The sequence below is a fragment of the Pan troglodytes genome, chromosome 6 (assembly GCF_028858775.2).
Source record: "Pan troglodytes isolate AG18354 chromosome 6, NHGRI_mPanTro3-v2.0_pri, whole genome shotgun sequence".
Classification (NCBI taxonomy): domain Eukaryota; kingdom Metazoa; phylum Chordata; class Mammalia; order Primates; family Hominidae; genus Pan; species Pan troglodytes.
Window position 1 is genome coordinate 173,699,296 of NC_072404.2, and position 19,195 is coordinate 173,718,490.

The following is a 19,195-nucleotide window of genomic DNA, read 5'->3' on the forward strand; positions in this document are numbered from 1 at the left end:
CCATGGGCCCTCGGTCCTCGCCCTGAGCAGCGCGCCGGGGTATAAGGGACGCCCTCAGAGGCCTCCACCCCACACTCCACCGCGCTCTGCCAACCGGGACAAGGTGTTTTGCTGAATAAATAAATTAACACGTAATAAAGGCTGCGTCCAACCAGATGAGGACAGAACCGAGCGCCCTCCAGCACCCTCTCCCACCATCCGTCCCCACAGACGGACTCTGCACCGTGAGAAAGCGGCTTCGGCAGCTCCGACCCCTCAACTGACGCGTCTCCCCGTGGTGGGTCCTGATCCCCCGGCCGGCTCTGCCACTGAAGGCTCCCTGTGTCCTCCGTGCCCCCCGAGTGGCCTGCTAGCCCGCTCTCCCGCACAGTCTCCTGGATGTGAAGTGTCGCCTGGCTTGCTGCGGCGTGTTTCCGCTGTAACCCGTGTGTACCGGCTCAGCACGCGGCTGGGTACGGTTTGCAACGCCGAGAGCCCGCGGAGAGGCTTGAGCCTGTGAGCCCCCGTCTCCGACCACGGACTGACCGGGAAGCACCAGGGAGAACCGTCTCCTCAGGAACTCTGTGGAGCTCATGGCTTTTGTGACTGAGACTAAAAGCATCCATAAAAGCCCGACATTGTGGAAAGACACAAACGTGCATGGACCTGGTTATCTCTGGCCTTCCTCCGCTCAGAAGCCCACCCCCCTGCAGAGCAGAGCCCGGGTCCCGGATGGCAAAGCCATACGCAGGGGCCTTCCCAGCAGCCGCCGCCATGGCTGACGCACTGGCAGGAGCCGCACCGGACACTCCACCTAGTCCCTCTTCAGGTTTTAATCCATTCTGTTTTATTTCATTTGATTTTATTTCATTTTATTTCCAAGCCCTGTGGCAAGGCTTGGAATTTTTTTGTTTTTGTTTTTGCTTATTTTTTTTTAATTATGCCGTGTGTTGGCACACTTCATGAAAAGCACCTATTTCTGCCCAGGCAGAGTGGCTCACGCCTGTAATCCCAGCACTTTGGGAGGCTGAGGTGGGTGGATCACCTGAGGTCAGGAGTTTGAGACCAGTCTGATGAAACCCCATCTCTACTGAAAAAATACAAAAATTAGCCAAGCATGGTAGTGGGCGCCTGTAATCCCAGCTACTTGGGACGCTGAGGCAGGAGAATCGCTTGAACTTGGGAGGCAGAGGTTGCAGTGAGCTGAGATTGCACCACTGCACTCCAGCCTGGGTAATAGAGTGAGACTCCAACTCAAAAAAAACAAAAACAAACAAACAAAAAAAACACCTATTTCTTTTTCTTTTTTTTTTTTTTTTTGAGCAGGAGTGAAAGTATTAAAAAGCTTTAGAGCAGGAATGAAAGGAAGGAAAGTACACTTGGAAGAGGGTCAAGCAGGGGACTTGAGGGATCAAATGCGTGGTTTGACCTTTTGACTTGGGGTTTTATATGTTGGCATACTTCTGGGGTCTTGCGTTACTTCTCCCCTGATTCTTCAAAAAGCACCTATTTCTTAAGGATCCAAAAAAATAAAAACCAATTTCATTGCTGCTGTTTCCATTTCTTGGCAAAAATTAGGAAACACAACTAAATAAATATCCATGGAATAAAATGGTGCATTTATTCACCAAAGTCTTATCACACGTGGAGATGAATAAGAACTTCCCGAGCCAAGAACAGTATATACAACATGGAAAATTCTCTAGAGTTATTAAGTGAATTAACCTCATGAAATTCTACTATAAGATAAGCACTAGGAATGCACTGGAAAGAGAAAGGTGCTAGTGAGCTTCTGGAAGCACAGAAGGTTCTGAAAGGCAGGGAAGGTTCTAGAAGGCAGAAAAGGTTCAGGAGCTTCTGGAAAGCAGGGAAGGTTCTGGAGGGCAGGGACTCTGTCTTGCTCGTGTTTGCAAGTCCAATGACTAGCACATAGTAGGTATTCAGTACAATGTTCTGAAAAGAGGTTTCTCTGTCTGGCTGTCTAGTTGGGTGGAAACCTGATCCTCTTCGTTCACAGTGAGATAGAGGAACCTGAAAAGGATAAACATATGAATTCCCCTCAAAATGTTGTTTTGTTTGGTACTGGGTAGTGATGTGAACAACTGTGGGGTTAACTTGAGGCTCTAGTTATGCTACCTCCTCCAGAGAAGATCCACTTTGCCCCATCTAGCGGCTGAGGATTCCAGCAGCCCTGACAGCCCTGACCCACCAGGGCACTGAGCCAGCTCTGTGCCTACGAAGACAGCTGTCTGCTGAACCCTTTCTGGGTGCAGCCTGCTGGGTCCTAACTCAAGTCTCTGAGGCATACCAGGGACCTCTGCCCAACAGCTCTCCGAGGCTCCTGATCAGGACCGGCTGACACCTCTGGAAAACACTGACCCTAAGTACCACATCCCTACCCTTCTCCTGGGTCTCTGCCCTCTGACTCATCACTGTGATCCTTCATTATTTCATACATTTTGTCCAGATCTGTTTTTGGTGCCAGGGTCATTGACTCCTTTAGTCCACCACTACTGGACACAGCACTCAGAGATCTTTGCCACTTAAATTGCTTTACACTTTGTTCTTCAGTAAAAAATTATTAAGCTGATATAGGAACAGCAGTTTCTAAATAAAGATGAGACTATAGTACATATTATCAGCCCACTGATTTTGCCAGTATAGTAAGCTTGCAAGTATGAGTTTATACTTTCTGAATGATTTACATTTTATTCCAACTAAATAAATAAATCTCACTCCATGACATTTTCTAAGCTGAGGAATAGTTGTTAATTCATTTTGAAATGTTCTTAGACTAAGAATCTAAATTTAAAAGAGTAATTAGCATGATGCATGATGAATGGACAAGAGTCTTCTGAGGCACACAGTAATGTATTTCTTCCCTCATTTTACTTTTATAAAAATACTTAATGGGAATTAATGACCATCCTCTGGTACAGATGCCTCATCTGATCATCAACATTTCTTTGTATGTCACTAACACTATACCCAGCTAAACAATTCAAGATGTTCAGAGAAATGGAGGGGGGATGGGAAAGGGAATGTGCTTCCTAGAAATGCAGAAAACATCAACTTTGGGTGCTGAGGAGGCCAGAATAGATTTTTAAATAAAGTCAAACAATTTTCAGAAAAAGAGTATGTTACTTGTGAAAAGTCATTCGTTGGTATCAATTTTAAAAATAAAGAGTCAGCATAGGGGTCTTCAATCCAATCCTAGAGTAGCAGAGCTAGAAGCGGTCTGGAGGAGTGACCACTTCTCCTTTCTGACTGCCAGTGCTCACCACAGCTTCATGTCTCTGGGGTTCTTTCCTTGAAAATCAACCAACCAAGAGCTCGGGTCTCTGTCCAGGAAGGTCAACAGCAAGTCACTCCCCATGCCTGGGTCTGAATGTCCTTATGTGGAAGTTACTTATGAATCGATGAAACTGGACCAGGGACTCTTTTCCAGCTCTGAGAGTCTGTAATTGATGTATTCATTTATTCAGCAAAAATTACTGAACATATATATTGAGATATGCCCACTCTTAGATGTCCTAAAAATTAAGCTTGATATATGGGCTAATGCTGGAGCCCCACGAGACCCCACAGCAAATGGCCTCTTGGGGTCTGGTGCCAGAAGAGTGGGCCCCCTTGTGTCATTCTCAAACTATGCTGCAATTTCCATGGGCCTGTGAAGAGATTTATGGATTAGGTGACCCATTTTAACTATACGTAATCCAGAGATTTGAAAAGATTCTTAGAAAGGAATCGTGGATTGTTAATAAGACAAATACAAGAAAATCTGTACTTCCAATGGGAGCTCTTCTTTAGACACATTTTGAAGTGGAAAGCACACAGTTAGACCCACAAGAAGGCAACCAGAAAGATTAAAAATCATCCTTCGGACTTTCTCAATTATAGATTTATGCATATTTTCAGTAGTGATGAGCACTGTTCTCAGCATATATTGTGCATCGAGACAGCAAATAACCATAGATTGAAGCTCTCCAGATTAGACACTTAAAAACTAAGTATCTAAAATGTTATTAATCACATTAATAAAAATTTTAGTGAATACAAAGAAGTTTTTGTATCTTCAGCAAAATATTTTAATCATTAGTGATGTTTAATTTCTCATTCTCTTAAATTTGTTTTGAATTTTTTATAATAAACATACAATGAGTTCAGTAGAGCACATATATAACTTGTAAATAAGAATATGTATCCGGTAAATAAATGCACATTTCTGTTGGTGGCACCATCAGACACTGAGACACTGAGAGGAGGGGCCACAAGGGGGATGAGGCAGAAGCCTCCTGCCAGTGAGGGCCCAATAGCCCTGTCCAGGGCTTGGGCTTCCTTCCTAAGGTTAGATGTGGGGCAGCTCTGGCAGAAGAGTGATAGGATCAGATTTTCAGTTGTGGCAGTTACTCTAGCCAGCACTGGAAGGTGGCATGGAAGGGGCCAATACTTCTTTCTTTCTTTTAAAGTTTGTTCTGCCATAATTTAGGCCAAATTCTTCCTCTGCTACATGTGAGGACTGCATGCCCGGCAGCTTCCTCCACATGCATCAGGCTGCTGGACGGGCCTTGCTGGCACACTGGGTGGGTGGCTCCGTGGAGTGTCCTGCCTACTGCAGGATGTCGAACAACGTCCCTGTCCGCCATCCACCTAGTCCCAGCAGCAGAGGTGAGAGCCACTGATTTACACGGCAGAACTGGCCACCACCAGACTACTCACCCTCTTCTCCTTCAGGCTGCAAATTAAAACAGACTTCCATCCTTTCTTCAAAGGACATATTTTTCTTCCCTTTTGTCATTTATTTTACACAGGAAAGTAGCATCTTTTAATAGTCTAGAAGAACTATTTCAACATTTGGAACATGCTAACAATATACCCACACATGGTAGAATCTTTCAAAATGAGGCTTTGATTTTGGAGTTAGTACTTATTTTATCTACAATCTTTGTCAAACATGTTATCTTATGTGAAATCACCTGTAACAATCTGGGACATTCTTTTTTTTCATAGTGCTTGACTTACCCTGAATATCTGACGTTCTTTCAGAGTGCTATGAAAAATATTAAATCATTAAACAAATGTTGTATATTCTTTAAAAGTACCAATAAACCAAACACGTCACTTTTTAACATTTGCTATTGACTGATATTGTCAATAATGTAGTTGGCTAGCCCCATAAGATGGGTTTTACTTTTTATCACTGCTCACTGTAGCCTCCAACTCCTGGGCTCAGGTGATCCTCCTGTCTCAGCCTTCCAAATAAGTGAGACCACAGGTGTGTGCCACCAGGCCCAGCTAATTTTTTACATTTTTTGTAGAGATAGAGTCTCACTGTGTTGCCCAGGCTGGTCTCAAACTCTTGGCCTCAATCAGTCCTCCCACCTCAGCCTCCCAAAGTGCTTGGATTACAGGCATGAGCCAATGTGCCCGGCCAGGTTTTACATCTATATTTCACCCCCTCAGAACCTGTGGAGGATACAAGAGGCATAACTACATAAGTATCCAAATTTTTCACACAGTTGCATGTTTTTATTTTCTCAGAAGGGCACTAAATCAACACATCTCTTGAGAACTACATCTTACTTCCCAAAGAGACAAAATAGTTATAACCAATAATAATTTCAGTATTACTAGAAATTATAATAAAAATTTAAAAATAAGTAGATTGTTTTATAGAAAACTAAACCAAGAATCTAATCTTTATTTTTAAAAATATTTTCCACTTGAAAACATTTCCTTTTTCAAGTGATCAAAATGCTTCCTTCTTGTTAAGCTCACAGCAATGAAAAACTCATTTAAAAAATGTTCTCTGAGTTTGCAACATCCCCATTCCATGTGCTGTCAATACTTTCCCCGCTGGAAGAGCCTGCCTCTCACCCCAAACAAGCAGCAAGCAGGAACTCCCAGGCCTGGGTGAGGTGTGTCCCCTGGTGTGGTCACTCAGACAGAGCTGTGTGTCTGCAAACACACCAAGTCACTCACAGCCAGGCACTGCCAGCCCGGGCTGCCTGCACAGCGACCCTGTCAGGCTCATGCAGAAGAAGCCATTTTCAGACCACACTGGTTTTGCAAGAACGAACATCTCTGTAAAGTTCTGCTTCTGACGTCACAGTTTCTCTATTCCACACAACTCTGCCTCAAAGCCTTTTTTAAGCACATTCCAGGCACAAGTGTGAGCCAGAAAAAGGGCTGAAAACATGAGGGGCCCTCTCGGGACAAGCCCCGGGGCCCACAGCCTGCACCACCAGGGACATGGGGGCTGCTAAGGAGCCTCCCACCAGCACCTCTGCCTACCTCTCCCGCAGAGGCCTCTGGGGAGTAACATGCTGCTATCTGAGTGAACATAAGGAACAGGAACACACCACAAAGGTCCCACAGAAGCACAGCATGGGGAGCCATGGCTGACAGCCAGTGGTCAAGACAGAGGTTCTGGAGCAAGATGGAAATGCACAGGGCATCTGGCTCCCAGCCCTGCCCAATGCCACAAACACCATGGGGCCTGCACAACACTGAGAGCTCCCAAACACCACAAACAGCATGGGGCCTACACAACACTGAGGGCTCCCCACCCTGCCTGATGCCACAAACAACATGGGGCCTACACAACACTGAGGGCTGCCCACCCTGCCTGATGCCACAGACAGCATGGGGCCTGCACAACACTGAGGGCTCCCCACCCTGCCTGATGCCACAGACAGCATGGGGCCTGCACAACACTGAGGGCTCCCAGCCCTCCTGAATGCCACAGACAGCATGGGGCCTGCACAACACTGAGGGCTCCCCACCCTGCCTGATGCCACAGACAGCATGGGGCCTGCACAACACTGAGGGCTCCCCACCCTGCCTGATGCCACAAACGCCATGGGGCCTGCACAACACTGAGAGCTCCCAAACACCACAAACAGCATGGGGCCTACACAACACTGAGGGCTCCCCACCCTGCCTGATGCCACAAACAACATGGGGCCTACACAACACTGAGGGCTGCCCACCCTGCCTGATGCCACAGACAGCATAGGGCCTGCACAACACTGAGGGCTCCCAGCCCTCCTGAATGCCACAGACAGCATGGGGCCTGCACAACACTGAGGGCTCCCCACCCTGCCTGATGCCACAAACAGCATGGGGCCTGCACAACACTGAGGGCTCCCCACCCTGCCTGATGCCACAGACAGCATGGGGCCTGCACAACACTGAGGGCTCCCCACCCTGCCTGATGCCACAGACAGCATGGGGCCTGCACAACACTGAGGGCTCCCAGCCCCTCTGAATGCCACAAACAGCATGGGGCCTGCACAACACTGAGGGCTCCCCACCCTCCCGAATGCCACAGACAGCATGGGGCCTGCACAACACTGTGGGCTCCTAAGAAAGCCCAAACAGCAAAGTGAGCACTCACCTTGTCTTCATTTCCTCTAAGAGGAAGACTGTTGCAACCTGATAAAACAGACAGATAAAGGATAGGATGTGACCACAGGAATGGGGTCCACCAGAGCCACCGATCCCCAAGTATGGGATGTGATGACAGGGACAGGGCCCATCCAGGGCCCACAGGTCTCCCCTTGGACTCTGACACAATCCTAAGTGGATGGAGTAAGGGAAAGGGCCCTGGGCAAACTCTGAATAGTGCACTGGGCCCTAACACAGACCCTGCACTGCCCGGCCACCTCCCTCTCCCCTTGCCATCCCCACAGGCCAGGAAGATGGGCACAGCAAGGCTGCCCACCCTTACCCTGCAGGCCAGAGGGCAAAGCAAGCCAGCCAGACACTCACCTCGCTTCAGAAGAGCAAAGGGAACAACACCCACCCGGCAAGCTCGTTGACAAGACCAAAATTCAGGCACTTAAAAACAGTGCAACCTAGACATGCCAAGTATACTAAAAAACGTGCTCTGAATTTTGCATTTATCAAATATTACATAATAAAACATTTTAAAAGAAAGTGTTTAGCATATCTAAAAAAAGCGTATGTACTATCTCTTTTTATAATACTTTCTACTCAAACTTGTAAGAAATTTGTATGAATATTATTTAAGTCACCTTTTTTTTTTCTTTTTGAGATTCCAGGGGCCAGGCATGGTGACTCATGCCTATAATCTCAGCAGTTTGGGAGGACAAGGAAGGAGGATCACTTGAGTCCAGGAGTTCAAGCCAGGCATGGTGGCACATACCTGTAGTATCAGCTGCTCAGGAGGCTGAGTGGGGAGAAACACTTGAGCCCAGGAGTTCAGGGCTGCAGGGAACTATGACTATGCCACTGCACTCCAGTCTGGGCTACAGAGCCAGACCCTGTCTCTGTAAAAAAAAAAAAAATCATAGATTCAAAGAGTACATGTATACACAGGTTTGTTACGTGGGTGTATTGAGTGATGCCGACTGTTGGGTTTATGATGATCCTGTCACCCAAACGAGGAACACAGTACTTGATAAGTAGTTTTTTGACCCTTGGCTCCTTCCTCCCTCCCTTCTTTAGGCATTCCCAGTGTCTATTGTTCCCTTAAGTCCTACTTCTTTTTTGTTGTTGTTGTTGTTGTTGTTGTTGTTGTTGAGACAGAGTCTCCCTCTGTTGCCCAGGCTGCAGTGCACTGGCACAATCTCATTTCACTGCATCCTCCATCTTCCAGGTTCAAGTGATTCTCCTGCCTCAGCCCCCCAAGTAGCTGGGATTACAGGTACCTGCCACTACAACCAGCTAATTTTTATATTTTTAGTAGAGACGGGGTTTCACCATGTTGGCCAGGCTGGTCTCGAACTCCTGACCTCAGATGATCTGCCCACCTCAGCCTCCCAAAGTGCTGGGATTACAGGCATGAGCCACTGTGCCTGGCCAAGCCCCACTTCTTTTATTCAAGGGCTTTACAGTCATCAAAGGGATGATGTGAAATAAACTCCAAAGGGCTGTCGCCATCAGTTACTCTCATCATCACAACAAAACCAGGCTTCATCCTTATTGATGTAACCTGTTTGGATATGCCTATTAAGAAATATAAATGATATTACTCTTTAAAAGGTAATGGCAATGCTTTTGCAATAATCTCTATTGTCAGTTCATCTGAGACTTGGATTTTCTAAAGTAATATTGTTTCTAACAATAACAATATTCCATCCTGTCAGCCACCACCTCCAACATTAACTGTAGAAACCTGGAGCATCCAAAAATAACAACCACTAGGACTTATCAGAAACTCTGTGGTTACCAAGGACTCTCCCACCCAGCTCAGGTAATCCTCTCAAAAACATGAAGAACCAGGTATTTTGCTCAAGGTATAAATCCAGAGAGATTATAGGTGAAGTCCTTCCATTTCTCTTGACTTCTAATATGAGTGCAAGTGCAAACTGTAAAGATTATCTGATTGGAAAGATAAGGTGACCTCTCAATCTGTCAACACACTGCATGGAAGCAGTACTGTCATTTAATTTGTGCTCTTGAAACAGCCACATATTCCCTATTCCCTACCATATTTGCAGAAATCACCAGCAGTTTCTGACTCTGCTAGAATCCTCTTTCTATTTCAGTGAAAAAGCCCCATTTCTGTTACCTTAACTGATCATAATTTCATGTTGGCTATTTCATAGAATCAAGGACCATAACAGCATAACAAAGCAGGCACATGGATGCCGCAAGTCTTCCACCACAAGAATGGGTGCCGCTCCATAGGAACTGGTGGCTGTGCTTCCCACAGCAGCTCTAACCACAGCTGTATCTCAGTGCAGAACACTCAAATCAGATGGAAGTCCAGTGGTCTCAACCTTGGCCTGTTTTCAGGAAAAGCAGAGAAAGAGATTCAAGAACTCTTAGTAAAAGAGATGTGAGGGACAAAATGGACTTGAGGTGGGAAGTCATCAGACAGCAGCTCCTGCCACTGCTTTACCTATGTTCCATCCCCTGCCTCCGGCTAAGAAATGGAGCTTGCGCTGGTGTGCACAGTTGAGTCCTCTAGAACAGCGGCTATTTCAGAGAATGTACACATTGTGGGGTCAGCCTCAAATTGTACCACAGATTAACTGCTGCTTTGAGCTGGATTAAAATCACAGCCTCTGACTGCCAATTTTATTAGCGGCTCCATCCATTTACAAGTTGAATGTATTTCACATTTGGAACCAGAATTCACTTGCATGATTAATATGAAGTCCTCTCCTTTTGGAAACCAGGTCAGCCTTCCTTCTGAAAATTCCTTCCGCCAAACAAACCATTTCTAAACATGCCCTTTGTGCTGTATACAGAACACTGCATCAGAAGCCTTTTCGAAATGACCTTTCAGAACCACGTGGTGACGGAGCGCCCACATCACATGATAGAAAATTCTACACTTTCCTTCCACCAGCATAGTTCAGAAAAGAGTAGGGAGTCCCTGAACCAACCCCCTGCCCGCTTGCCACTCTAAACATCAAACCTAAACAGAACCTACTCTTAAATAAATGTTCTTAGGAAAGTAATCCCTCTCTCATCCCTTATTCTGAAGTGGGTTTTTGTTATGACAAGTCTGAGATGAGAGCTCACTTCTTTGGTGTTTGTGTCACCATGTTTTTAAAAACCTGACGGAAGCCCAGAAAGCATTTGGAACATAAAATTTTTATGGACATATCGAGTAGTGAATCCTAAGGGTGGCATTTTCATTCCCTGCCATTATGGGAAGGCCAAAAGTCTCCAAAAATAAGTCGCCCATTTCCAAACATCAAAATTCCCTCAGAAGGCACACCAAATATTTGAATCTGACACCCAAAACAAAACCCAACTCAGAAAATCAATCCCCTGCTGGTGCCAAAGAGCACTTTAAAATCTCCGTGGCCTGAGGTTGAGAAGCTCCTAAGAGAAAGGCAATTTGACAAGTGAAATGGTCCCCACTCCTGTAAGAACGAGACAGACGTCCTTGTTCTATGCAACCAGAGAGACATGTTCTGACAGCATGTAGAATCCTCAGCCCATCCTGGGATGACCACTGGGAGAGAAAGGAGGCTCCAGAGACCTAGGACCCCATCCCAGGACTACCCACCAGGTGTCCTGTGGTACATTCCTTAACCACTCCAAGACTCAGTCTTTCTATCTGTAAATTGAAGATAGAAATACCTATGCGGGTTATTCTGGGGAATACATGTCAGTGAACATGGAAGGCTCAGGGGTTCAAGATTTGGGGGTACCCAGAGGTACAGGGATGGGAGAGGCTGTCACTGTGAAGGGAGCACACTGGGAAGTTTTGGGGGTGATGGAATGATCCGTACACTGACAGAGGAGGTGGCCACCTGAATCTATATGTAACACAGTACACCAAAAAAGAAAAGTCCATTTTACTTTATGATAATTTAAAATTAAATTTTAAAAAGAAAGCTCCAGAATCGGTTTTGTAACTATTAGTTCATCTCCTGTCACCTGCCACGGCCTTGAATCACCCTCACAAGACACAGTCCTAGTCCTGGCACTATCCAGGGAATGCCCTTGGTTTTCTGAATCCCAGTTAGGACTATTGGAGGGAACAGACAAAAACAAAGGAAGTGAAATGCCCTCTTACCACTTCCAGAGATGAGAGTTAACACTGAGTAACTGTCACCAAACACTCATCATCTCTCGTTTCTTTGTGTTACACACACAGAAGCCGTTCAAGACAAATGCAGCTCGGTAGTCCGAGGTCCAGTTTTCCAGCTGCCTGCAAAAGCCACCCACTTACCAGCGTCGTGATGTAGAGTGACAAACAAAAAAGGTATTTAAAATGTGCAGAAGCAGGTGTTTCCAAGGGAGCCTCACCCATTTTTACTTCCTGTTCTAGGTATTTAAATAGTGGCTGTGGCAGAGTTCTTAGAGATAACAGGAATTAAAAGAAAAAAATGCCCTTCCTTCAACACACTGTTTCCACACTGTTTCCAAGCAGCAGAAAAGTGGATTAACTGTTTTCTGCTTCTCAGGTTTTCTGGCCTTCTATCAACTAAGATTAAAAAATAAGTCCAGCTGGGTCTACATTTATGAAGGTCAACTTAAACTAATGTGGAAAGAGCTGCCAGGTGCTTTTATGTGGTGTGGAGGGTTATCTGCCGTGAATTTAGCTGTTTGCTTTCTCTGAGAAGTGGAACATCATGTCAGGAAAGATAAGAGAGGTTCTCAGCCGAGGCTCATCTGGCCTTCGTCTCTTGGGATTCGGCTGGATGAAAACCCTTTCTGCCATTTATTAAGCTTTTTCTTCACCGCTCCACGCACAAAGAATCCTTAAACCTGGTCGGGCACAGTGGCTATGCACGTAATCCCAGCACTTTGAGAGGCCAAGGCAGGAGGATCACTTGAGGCCAGGAGTTCAAGACCAGCCTGGGCAACATAGCAAGACCGTCCTCTCTAAAAAAAAAATATTCATTTTTAATATTTTTTGTTCATTTTTTAGTTATTATATTTATTCATGAACCCAAACTAAGACAAAACTTTTTTAAATTAGCCTGGTGCAGAGGCATGTGCCTGTAGTCCCAGCTATTCAGAAGGCTAAGATGGGTGGATTGCTTGAGCCCAGGAGCTCGAGGCTGCAGTGAGCCATGATTGCACCATTGTACTCCAGCCTGGGTGACAAAGCGAGACTCCATCTCAAAAAAAAAAAAAAAAAAAAAAAAGAATCGTTAAACTAGTAATATTTACACATATCCAGGCATATCTTAGATATCTGTCACCCAATGCCAGGGAGCTATTATTAGTTTGGGTGATGTTTGGCTGCAAACACTTTTTCATGAGGAATTTGAAATTCTAAGGTAACCCTCCAAGAGGCAGTAGTCATGGCTCACCCGCAAAGCCAGTTGCATTGAGTGGAACTTTCTTAATGAGACCATGTCTGATGACAGCTTAGCTGAACCCCTATGTCTCCTTGAGGCTTCACTCCCCTTCCTAGTCCCATATTCCTCACTTTCAAAATCTAAAGAAAAGTCGATGAGTAACTGCATCCAAAAATTAGGTAATCCTGCATGAACACTAGGACAAAACAAACCCAGAATGCAGAAATTATTGTGACATAAAAGGATCAGTGTTACCACAGAGTTCATCAGAAGATGGGGCCTTGGGATGTTGAGCCTTGGACTGCACATCACACCAGCTAACCTTTGTCCCGTGTACCCTGTGTCGATAGCCCTATTCTTCACAGGAAGCTGGAGACCCAACATGCTGACATGTTTCATAGCACACAGAGATTCCCGCTGTGCACCATGATGGGGCCCAACACCATCTCGGAGTAAAACAGAGAGAGGACTATGACAAAGTGATTGCCCACCCCCACCTCCCCTCCCTGGCGGGCACCACTGACCTTGATCACCAGGTACAAAAACAAATCAGCTTGGAAGAAGAGCTGCCAGACGCTAACACACAGCTAAGCTCAGCACTGAGAAGAAGTCATTTTAAAAGCTCTTCCATTCCCTGCCCATCCCTTCTGAGCCTGACACCCTACATCCTGCTTCCTGAATCTAGCTTCATGAGTGAACCCATTGTCTGGCACCTCCTTCTTCCAGAAGCCTAGGGTTACAACACACCCCATTCCTTCTGCCCAGAACATCAGCCCTTAGGCTGATGGAGACTGAGCAGGAGAGACAGGGAACAACAGGCAGAGAAGCTCACAGATGTGCAAGGAGCAGGCTCTTCTTGGGGGAAGGGACAGGTTGCTCATTACCATCCAACCAAACGGAATCAGAGGCTCTGGACCCCAAGAAGTAAAGACAGATTTGTGCTTTTGTGGCAGTAAGGATCCTTTGATTTAAAAATAAACAATCACGCCATCTCCTTCACAAAGCCAGCAGAGTCCTGCTCCGATGGCTCTGCCTCTCGGCTCTGTGTGGGCTCCCTGGTGAATGAAAAGTCTGTGTAGGCAAATCGGAAGGCCAAAACAAAGGAGCAAAATGAACAATCTCCTGTCTTCACAGCCAGGTGCACCCACTGGTTCTGAATCTGGATTCTCCAAGCAAAATCTGCATGAAAGGCTGACTCTATCATTGGCAAGTGAAAGTTGTGCTTCTTTAGCAAAAGGAAGGGGGGGCCTTTAGAAAACTGCCCCCCTAAACATAGGGGCTACCTGAGCAGGTTCACAAGTCAGCCTCCATGTAAGTGAAGAACAGCATAAAGCCCTTAACAAAGGGCTTATGTTCAAGTTAAACTTAAGGAAAAAGCACTGAGACCTGCACAAAGGATGCCCTGAAATCACAGAGAAAGGCGGTCCGGTCGGGAGGAAAACTCAAAGACTGAAGCATATGAAGAAAAGACCATCAGGCTGTCTGAACAGCCCTGCATAACACAGCAATGTTATTTTGGCTACAAGCAAAGCTGAATCGTGTCACTAGAAAGGATGCCATGTTCCCCTGTGTTCAGCTTCGATAATGGTCTCACAGATAATTAATTAATGCCATAAGGGAGCCCTTCCGACCAGAAAGGAACAGGCAGAGTGGGTGATGGGAGGGCAGGAAACTAAATAAATCAGGGGAAAAGAGAGGAAGCAGTGAGACTTCCACTACCACAGGGTGCTGCCAACAGCTGTTCTGGAAATAAGTCAGCATCGTGGAGTGTGGCTCAAGGCCACGAGAATAAACTCAGAGACAGCAGTTATCGACCCTAGGTTTCGTCAAGAGCTCCTTCACTGTCAACATGAGAAGGGCCCCTTGCTCAAGACAAGCCATCCTATATAAAAAGAATTGGTCTTTAGGTCTTGTTAACATCAACCCCTAGTTCTAACCTACAAGGCTGTTTGACGTAACAGAGGAGCAAAAACTTGGATCTCCTTGAACCACATGTGTTCTGGAGGCCTCAACGTGAAGTTGAATGTTAATAGGTAAATAAATAAATAGATTACAAATGGCACAGCTGGGCCGGATTTAAGGCCGCTCTGTGCATCTTTAATCGAGCCTCATTATTTGGAACAATGTAGTTGGCATGACCATTGCCAAACAAGATCCAGACAGGAGAGAAAGAAAAATGGCAGCACCTGCCCGGCACAGGTAAGAAAGCTTCTCCTTGCATTTTCCGTGGATTGAGTTCTGACAAAATGGCAGCAACACAGAGTGAGGATGGTACAAGGTGGAGGGGACATAGGTAGCTGACACATGGCCACATTCTGCCCCAAGGTGGCTCCTGCAATGGGAAGACCACATATACATCTCATTCTTTGTCTATACCACTGGGGCAGTTTCCAATTACCTGAGAATGTAGGTGATGCCTTTCACCTGGAGTCCTCGAAACAATTTCAACGATGTCTGCATTCTTAATGTTTTCCCACAAAATAAGTGTGTCCATAAGTCTCTTTATGACACAGCCTTCTGTTACCAGTGACACCGTGATCAGAGCCGAGGGAAACATGGCACCAGTTTTAATTATATGAGTCAACTTTGCTGGTAGCCAAAATAACACTGCTGCATTGGGCATTATCATTCAGTTTAGCAGCTTTCCTCTCTTCATGCACTTCCATCTTTGGGTTTTCCTTTGCTGCCTCTCTCAGCTACCCCCTACCTTTCTGACTTTCTCTGTGATTTTGGAAGAATGCTGTGAACTGGCCATTGCAATGGCAAGGAAAGCAGTCAAGGACCAGCCTCCAGCTCACACCATAATGACCTACCTTCCCTGGGACACTCCACGCCCATGTGTGCTTCATGTGTAGGTGAAGGGCGGCACCTGGCCTCAGAGCAAACAACTCTCCCATAAGGTGACTGGCCAGGTCAAGCCAGCTGGAGGAAGGAATACAACCCCAGCAAGAGGCCACTGGTGCACAGCTGGGCCTTCTTTCCTGATAGGGGGCAAGGCACCAGGAGGAGGCAGAGTGAGCAAGGCCCCCAAGCCTCCCATGCAGGACTCCCCCGTGCTCCAGCATGGAAGGGTGAGGGCTTCACCTGGGCCCTGGGGGCACAGTGACTGGGCTACATCCCAGAGGTGCGGGACCAGCACAGACACTCCCTCCCAGGACTCCAAGGCAGGTGAGCAAGGACCTCCTTTCCCAGCGCCTGTGTTCCTTCTAACAGAGACAAGCAGGTTAGGGAGTGTGAGGAAACCTCAAGGCAAGGGAGGAATTCAGGGGACTCTGGCTTGAGGGAGGGGAGCGTCAACTCAGGAGTCCAGGGAGACTGTGTCAAGACTCCTGGTTCTCTGCAGTTTTTGTTTGTTTGGGATTTTGACCATAAAGCACTACTGGAGACCAGAAGGGCCTAGAGGCCGAGAGGAAGGTGCCGGAGCCCAGCCGCACTGAGGTGGGTGCAGGCGGCGCTAGGCAGCGGCGAAGGACCCCCCTCCATCCCCGCCTGCGTTTGCTTCTGCACCCCGTGGACACCGATTATCCTAACCTGTCATGTGTAATTCTGGCCCCGAAGCCGCCTGGAAACATTGGCTTTATGGTAAATCTTCTTAATAAACAAGATTAGCAGGAAAGGAGGTGCCGGGGACTGGAGGTTTTATGGGTTTAGAACAGGGGCGTCCGCCTGGGAAAGCAGCGGCTTCCACTCCCTCGCTGCCGTGAAGCTGCCGCTCTCCCTTCCCTCCCGCGGCTGCCACGGAGGAAAAATGTCCTCTGATTTCGGCGGCGCTGCCCGCGGGGGGTGCGGGGGACGCAGGTAGAAGCGGGTGCAGCGGGACATCCGAGGCCCGGCCCCTCGCGGCACACGCGGCGGAACACGAGCGGGGGGCGCACCCACGCCGGACCAGGGCCGCGCGCTCCAGGGCCAGGGGAGTGCCGAGTGGCGGGGCTCGGGGCGTGAGGCCCAGGAGCCGGGGTAGAGGCAGGAGGCGGCGCCGGGGAGGAAACTGAGGCAGGGGCGCGAGACCTGCTCCGAGCCCCCAGTGAGGACAGACAGGCGCGCGACCTGTGGCCGGGGGCTTGCGACCCAGAGCCTGGGGGTGTCGCGCTGGAACCCCGAGACCCCCGGAGCCCCCGACCCGCTAGCCAAGGCGCGCTCCCCACTCACTCACTGAGGCACCCCTCCCCCCCGCCCCGTCACTCACCGAGACGCCCCTCCCCTAAACCCCCCACTCATTCATTAAGGCGCCCCTTCCCCCACGCCCCGCATTCATTGAGGCGCCCCTCCCCCCACGCCCCGCATTCATTGAGGCGCCCCTCCCCCCACGCCCCCTCTCATTCATTGAGGCGTCCCTCCCCCAGAACCTCTCAGAGGCGCCCCTCCCCCAACGCCCCCACTCATTTATTGAGGCGCCTTCCCTGCATGCCCCCTCACTCAGAGGCGCCCCTCCCCGCAACCCCCTCACTGAGGCGCCGCCCCTCCCCCCCGAACCCCTCACAGAGGCGCCTCTCCCCCCGACCCCTCAGGGTGGCGCCTCTCCCCACCCAGACCCCCTCACGGAGGCGCCCCTCTCACAACGCCCCCAACTAATTCATTGAGGCGCCCCTCCCCCCGCGCCCCCCACTCACCCAGACGCCCCGGGAGCTGCCGGCCGCGGGGGACGGACGGAGGGGCGGCAGGCAGGACGCGTGGCGGCAGCAGCAGCAGCAGCAGGAGCAGCAGCGGGAGCGGCGGCCCCATCCCCGCGGCCTGGCCGACGGCGCTCAGTCCATGGCCGCGCGGGAGGCGGCGGGAGGCGGCGGGAGGCGGCCGAGTCCGGGCCCAGGGAGGCGCGCGCCGCCAGCTCCTCCCGCCGCGCCTCTCGCGCTCTTGCGGCGACGCCGGGCCGAGCTTCAGCACCGGACAGCGCCCGGCCCCGCCCCGGCCCCGCCCCCGGACGCGCGTCCGCCCTCAGGCCACGCCCCCGGCCAGCCCCGCTCGCCCCGGCCACGCCCCCCGCCCGCCCGGCTCCCTTCCCTCCCCACTCGCAGGCGCCGCGGCCCGGAGCCCCACGCCCGGCCCTGGACTCCCCAGCCCCGGCTCGCGCCCCTCCCCGCTCGGAACGCCCCGTCCGCCCCCCGCCCCGCGCGTCCCCTCCCACCTGCATTCCTGCCCCCCGCCTGGCCCTCGGATCCCCTCCCCGCCTGCCGCCGCTCCCCGCCCGGCCCGGTGCTGGGGGTCGCACTGTCCCTGGGGACGGCGGGGGCCTAAGCCGCGCCCTTGGCCCGGACGGAAAGGCCCGAACCTACTCTGCTGGGGACCTGGGCAGGCGGCCTCTACCCGCGGGGCCCCGCGCGCGTCGAATTAACGCCTTCCAACCGTTTCTTTAATTTAAACGTAGCGGGCCACTTGCGCATCGGGTCGCGCAGAGGTGGACCCAGTCGACCTCCCCTGCAGCGCGGGCGGCGCCCAGGCTCGGTCCCAGGAAAGCTCCCGGAGGGCCCAGGGTGTGGGCTGGGGCCAGGCGGGCTCTGGGGCAGAGCAGGGTGAGGCCTGTTGCAGGCCTGGTCTCCTCGCCACCGTCCCGCCCGGGGTCCTGGGGGATGTCGCGTGTCCTCCTCAGGAGACAGTGCCACTTCCAAGAGGTCCTAAGACAAAGGGGGCCAGTAGGGGCCTCCGGGTGGGAGGGAGCCTGCGCTTCTCCACAGCCCACCTCCCTCACACGCTACCCCAGGACCACCCCCTGCCGGGTCCCTGTCCTGGCGACCCCACCTGGGCCCCCAACCTCCCCACCTGCTTCTGCCTTGGACAGAGAGGCCTGAGCCCTCCCGCGTGCCTTCCTGCCACGTTCTCATTCCAAGGACATCCGCTCGGCGCCCTGTGGGTTTTCTCCTCCATGCCTGGCCACCAGGGCCATGCCTTCCGCGTCCGTTACCAGCCTGGGCAAGGCTGGCACCTGTGGACAGTGAATGGGGGCTGGGATGGCAGCGGGGAGGTTCCATCGTAGCCCAAACATCTGCAATTCAGAGTTGGATATTGGGGCTGACTGTCCTAAGTCCCCTCCTCACGGACACCTCTGTCCTCAGACCTCCGTCATCTCCTTGCTGGGGCCCCTCACCCTCCCATCCTTCAAGAAAGCAGCTCCTCTTTCTTTGTCGCAGCCCTCCTTCAGCCACCTGTGCCCGGAGTGGGTGGTGGGTGGCAGCTTATCCTTCACACCCAGACGCCCAGGGGACCACCTCCCCGTAGAAAGCACCTTCTTGCAGAATGCAGCAGCATAGAGGTCATGGTAGCTCCCGGGCAGCCCTTCCCTCCTACAAAGTCAGGCCCGTGTGTAAACCTGCGGATCCTACAAAAACAGCCGCTGGTTGGGAGAAGGATGGCAGCAAGGACTGGATAGATGGGGCTGCTTCTGACTCATTATTTGTAGTAGCCTAGACTCTAATTTTTAACACAGCAGCGCTTGCCTCAAAACAAATGCAACCCCCCCAGCAATATCCATCCAGGAAAAAGGC

The 19,195-nt window shown here is 50.1% G+C and overlaps 1 protein-coding gene across 6 annotated transcripts in view; it reads right to left on the minus strand.

Moving 5' to 3' along the window:
- The window catches only part of PTPRN2 (protein tyrosine phosphatase receptor type N2), a 1,123,220-nt gene extending 1,105,669 nt beyond the window's left edge, over nt 1-17,551 (minus strand). For 3 of the 6 annotated variants that reach the window (XM_024358152.3, XM_024358150.3, XM_024358149.3), the window contains exon 1: nt 17,330-17,551. In XM_024358152.3, the coding sequence (XP_024213920.2) occupies nt 17,330-17,441 (112 nt within the window). In that variant the 5' untranslated portion in view covers nt 17,442-17,551. The remainder of the gene's footprint in view (nt 1-17,329) is intronic. The other 3 variants (XM_054655427.2, XM_054655428.2, XM_024358151.3) reach the window with 3 other exon arrangements.
- Nucleotides 17,552-19,195: the final 1,644 nt, after the last annotated feature.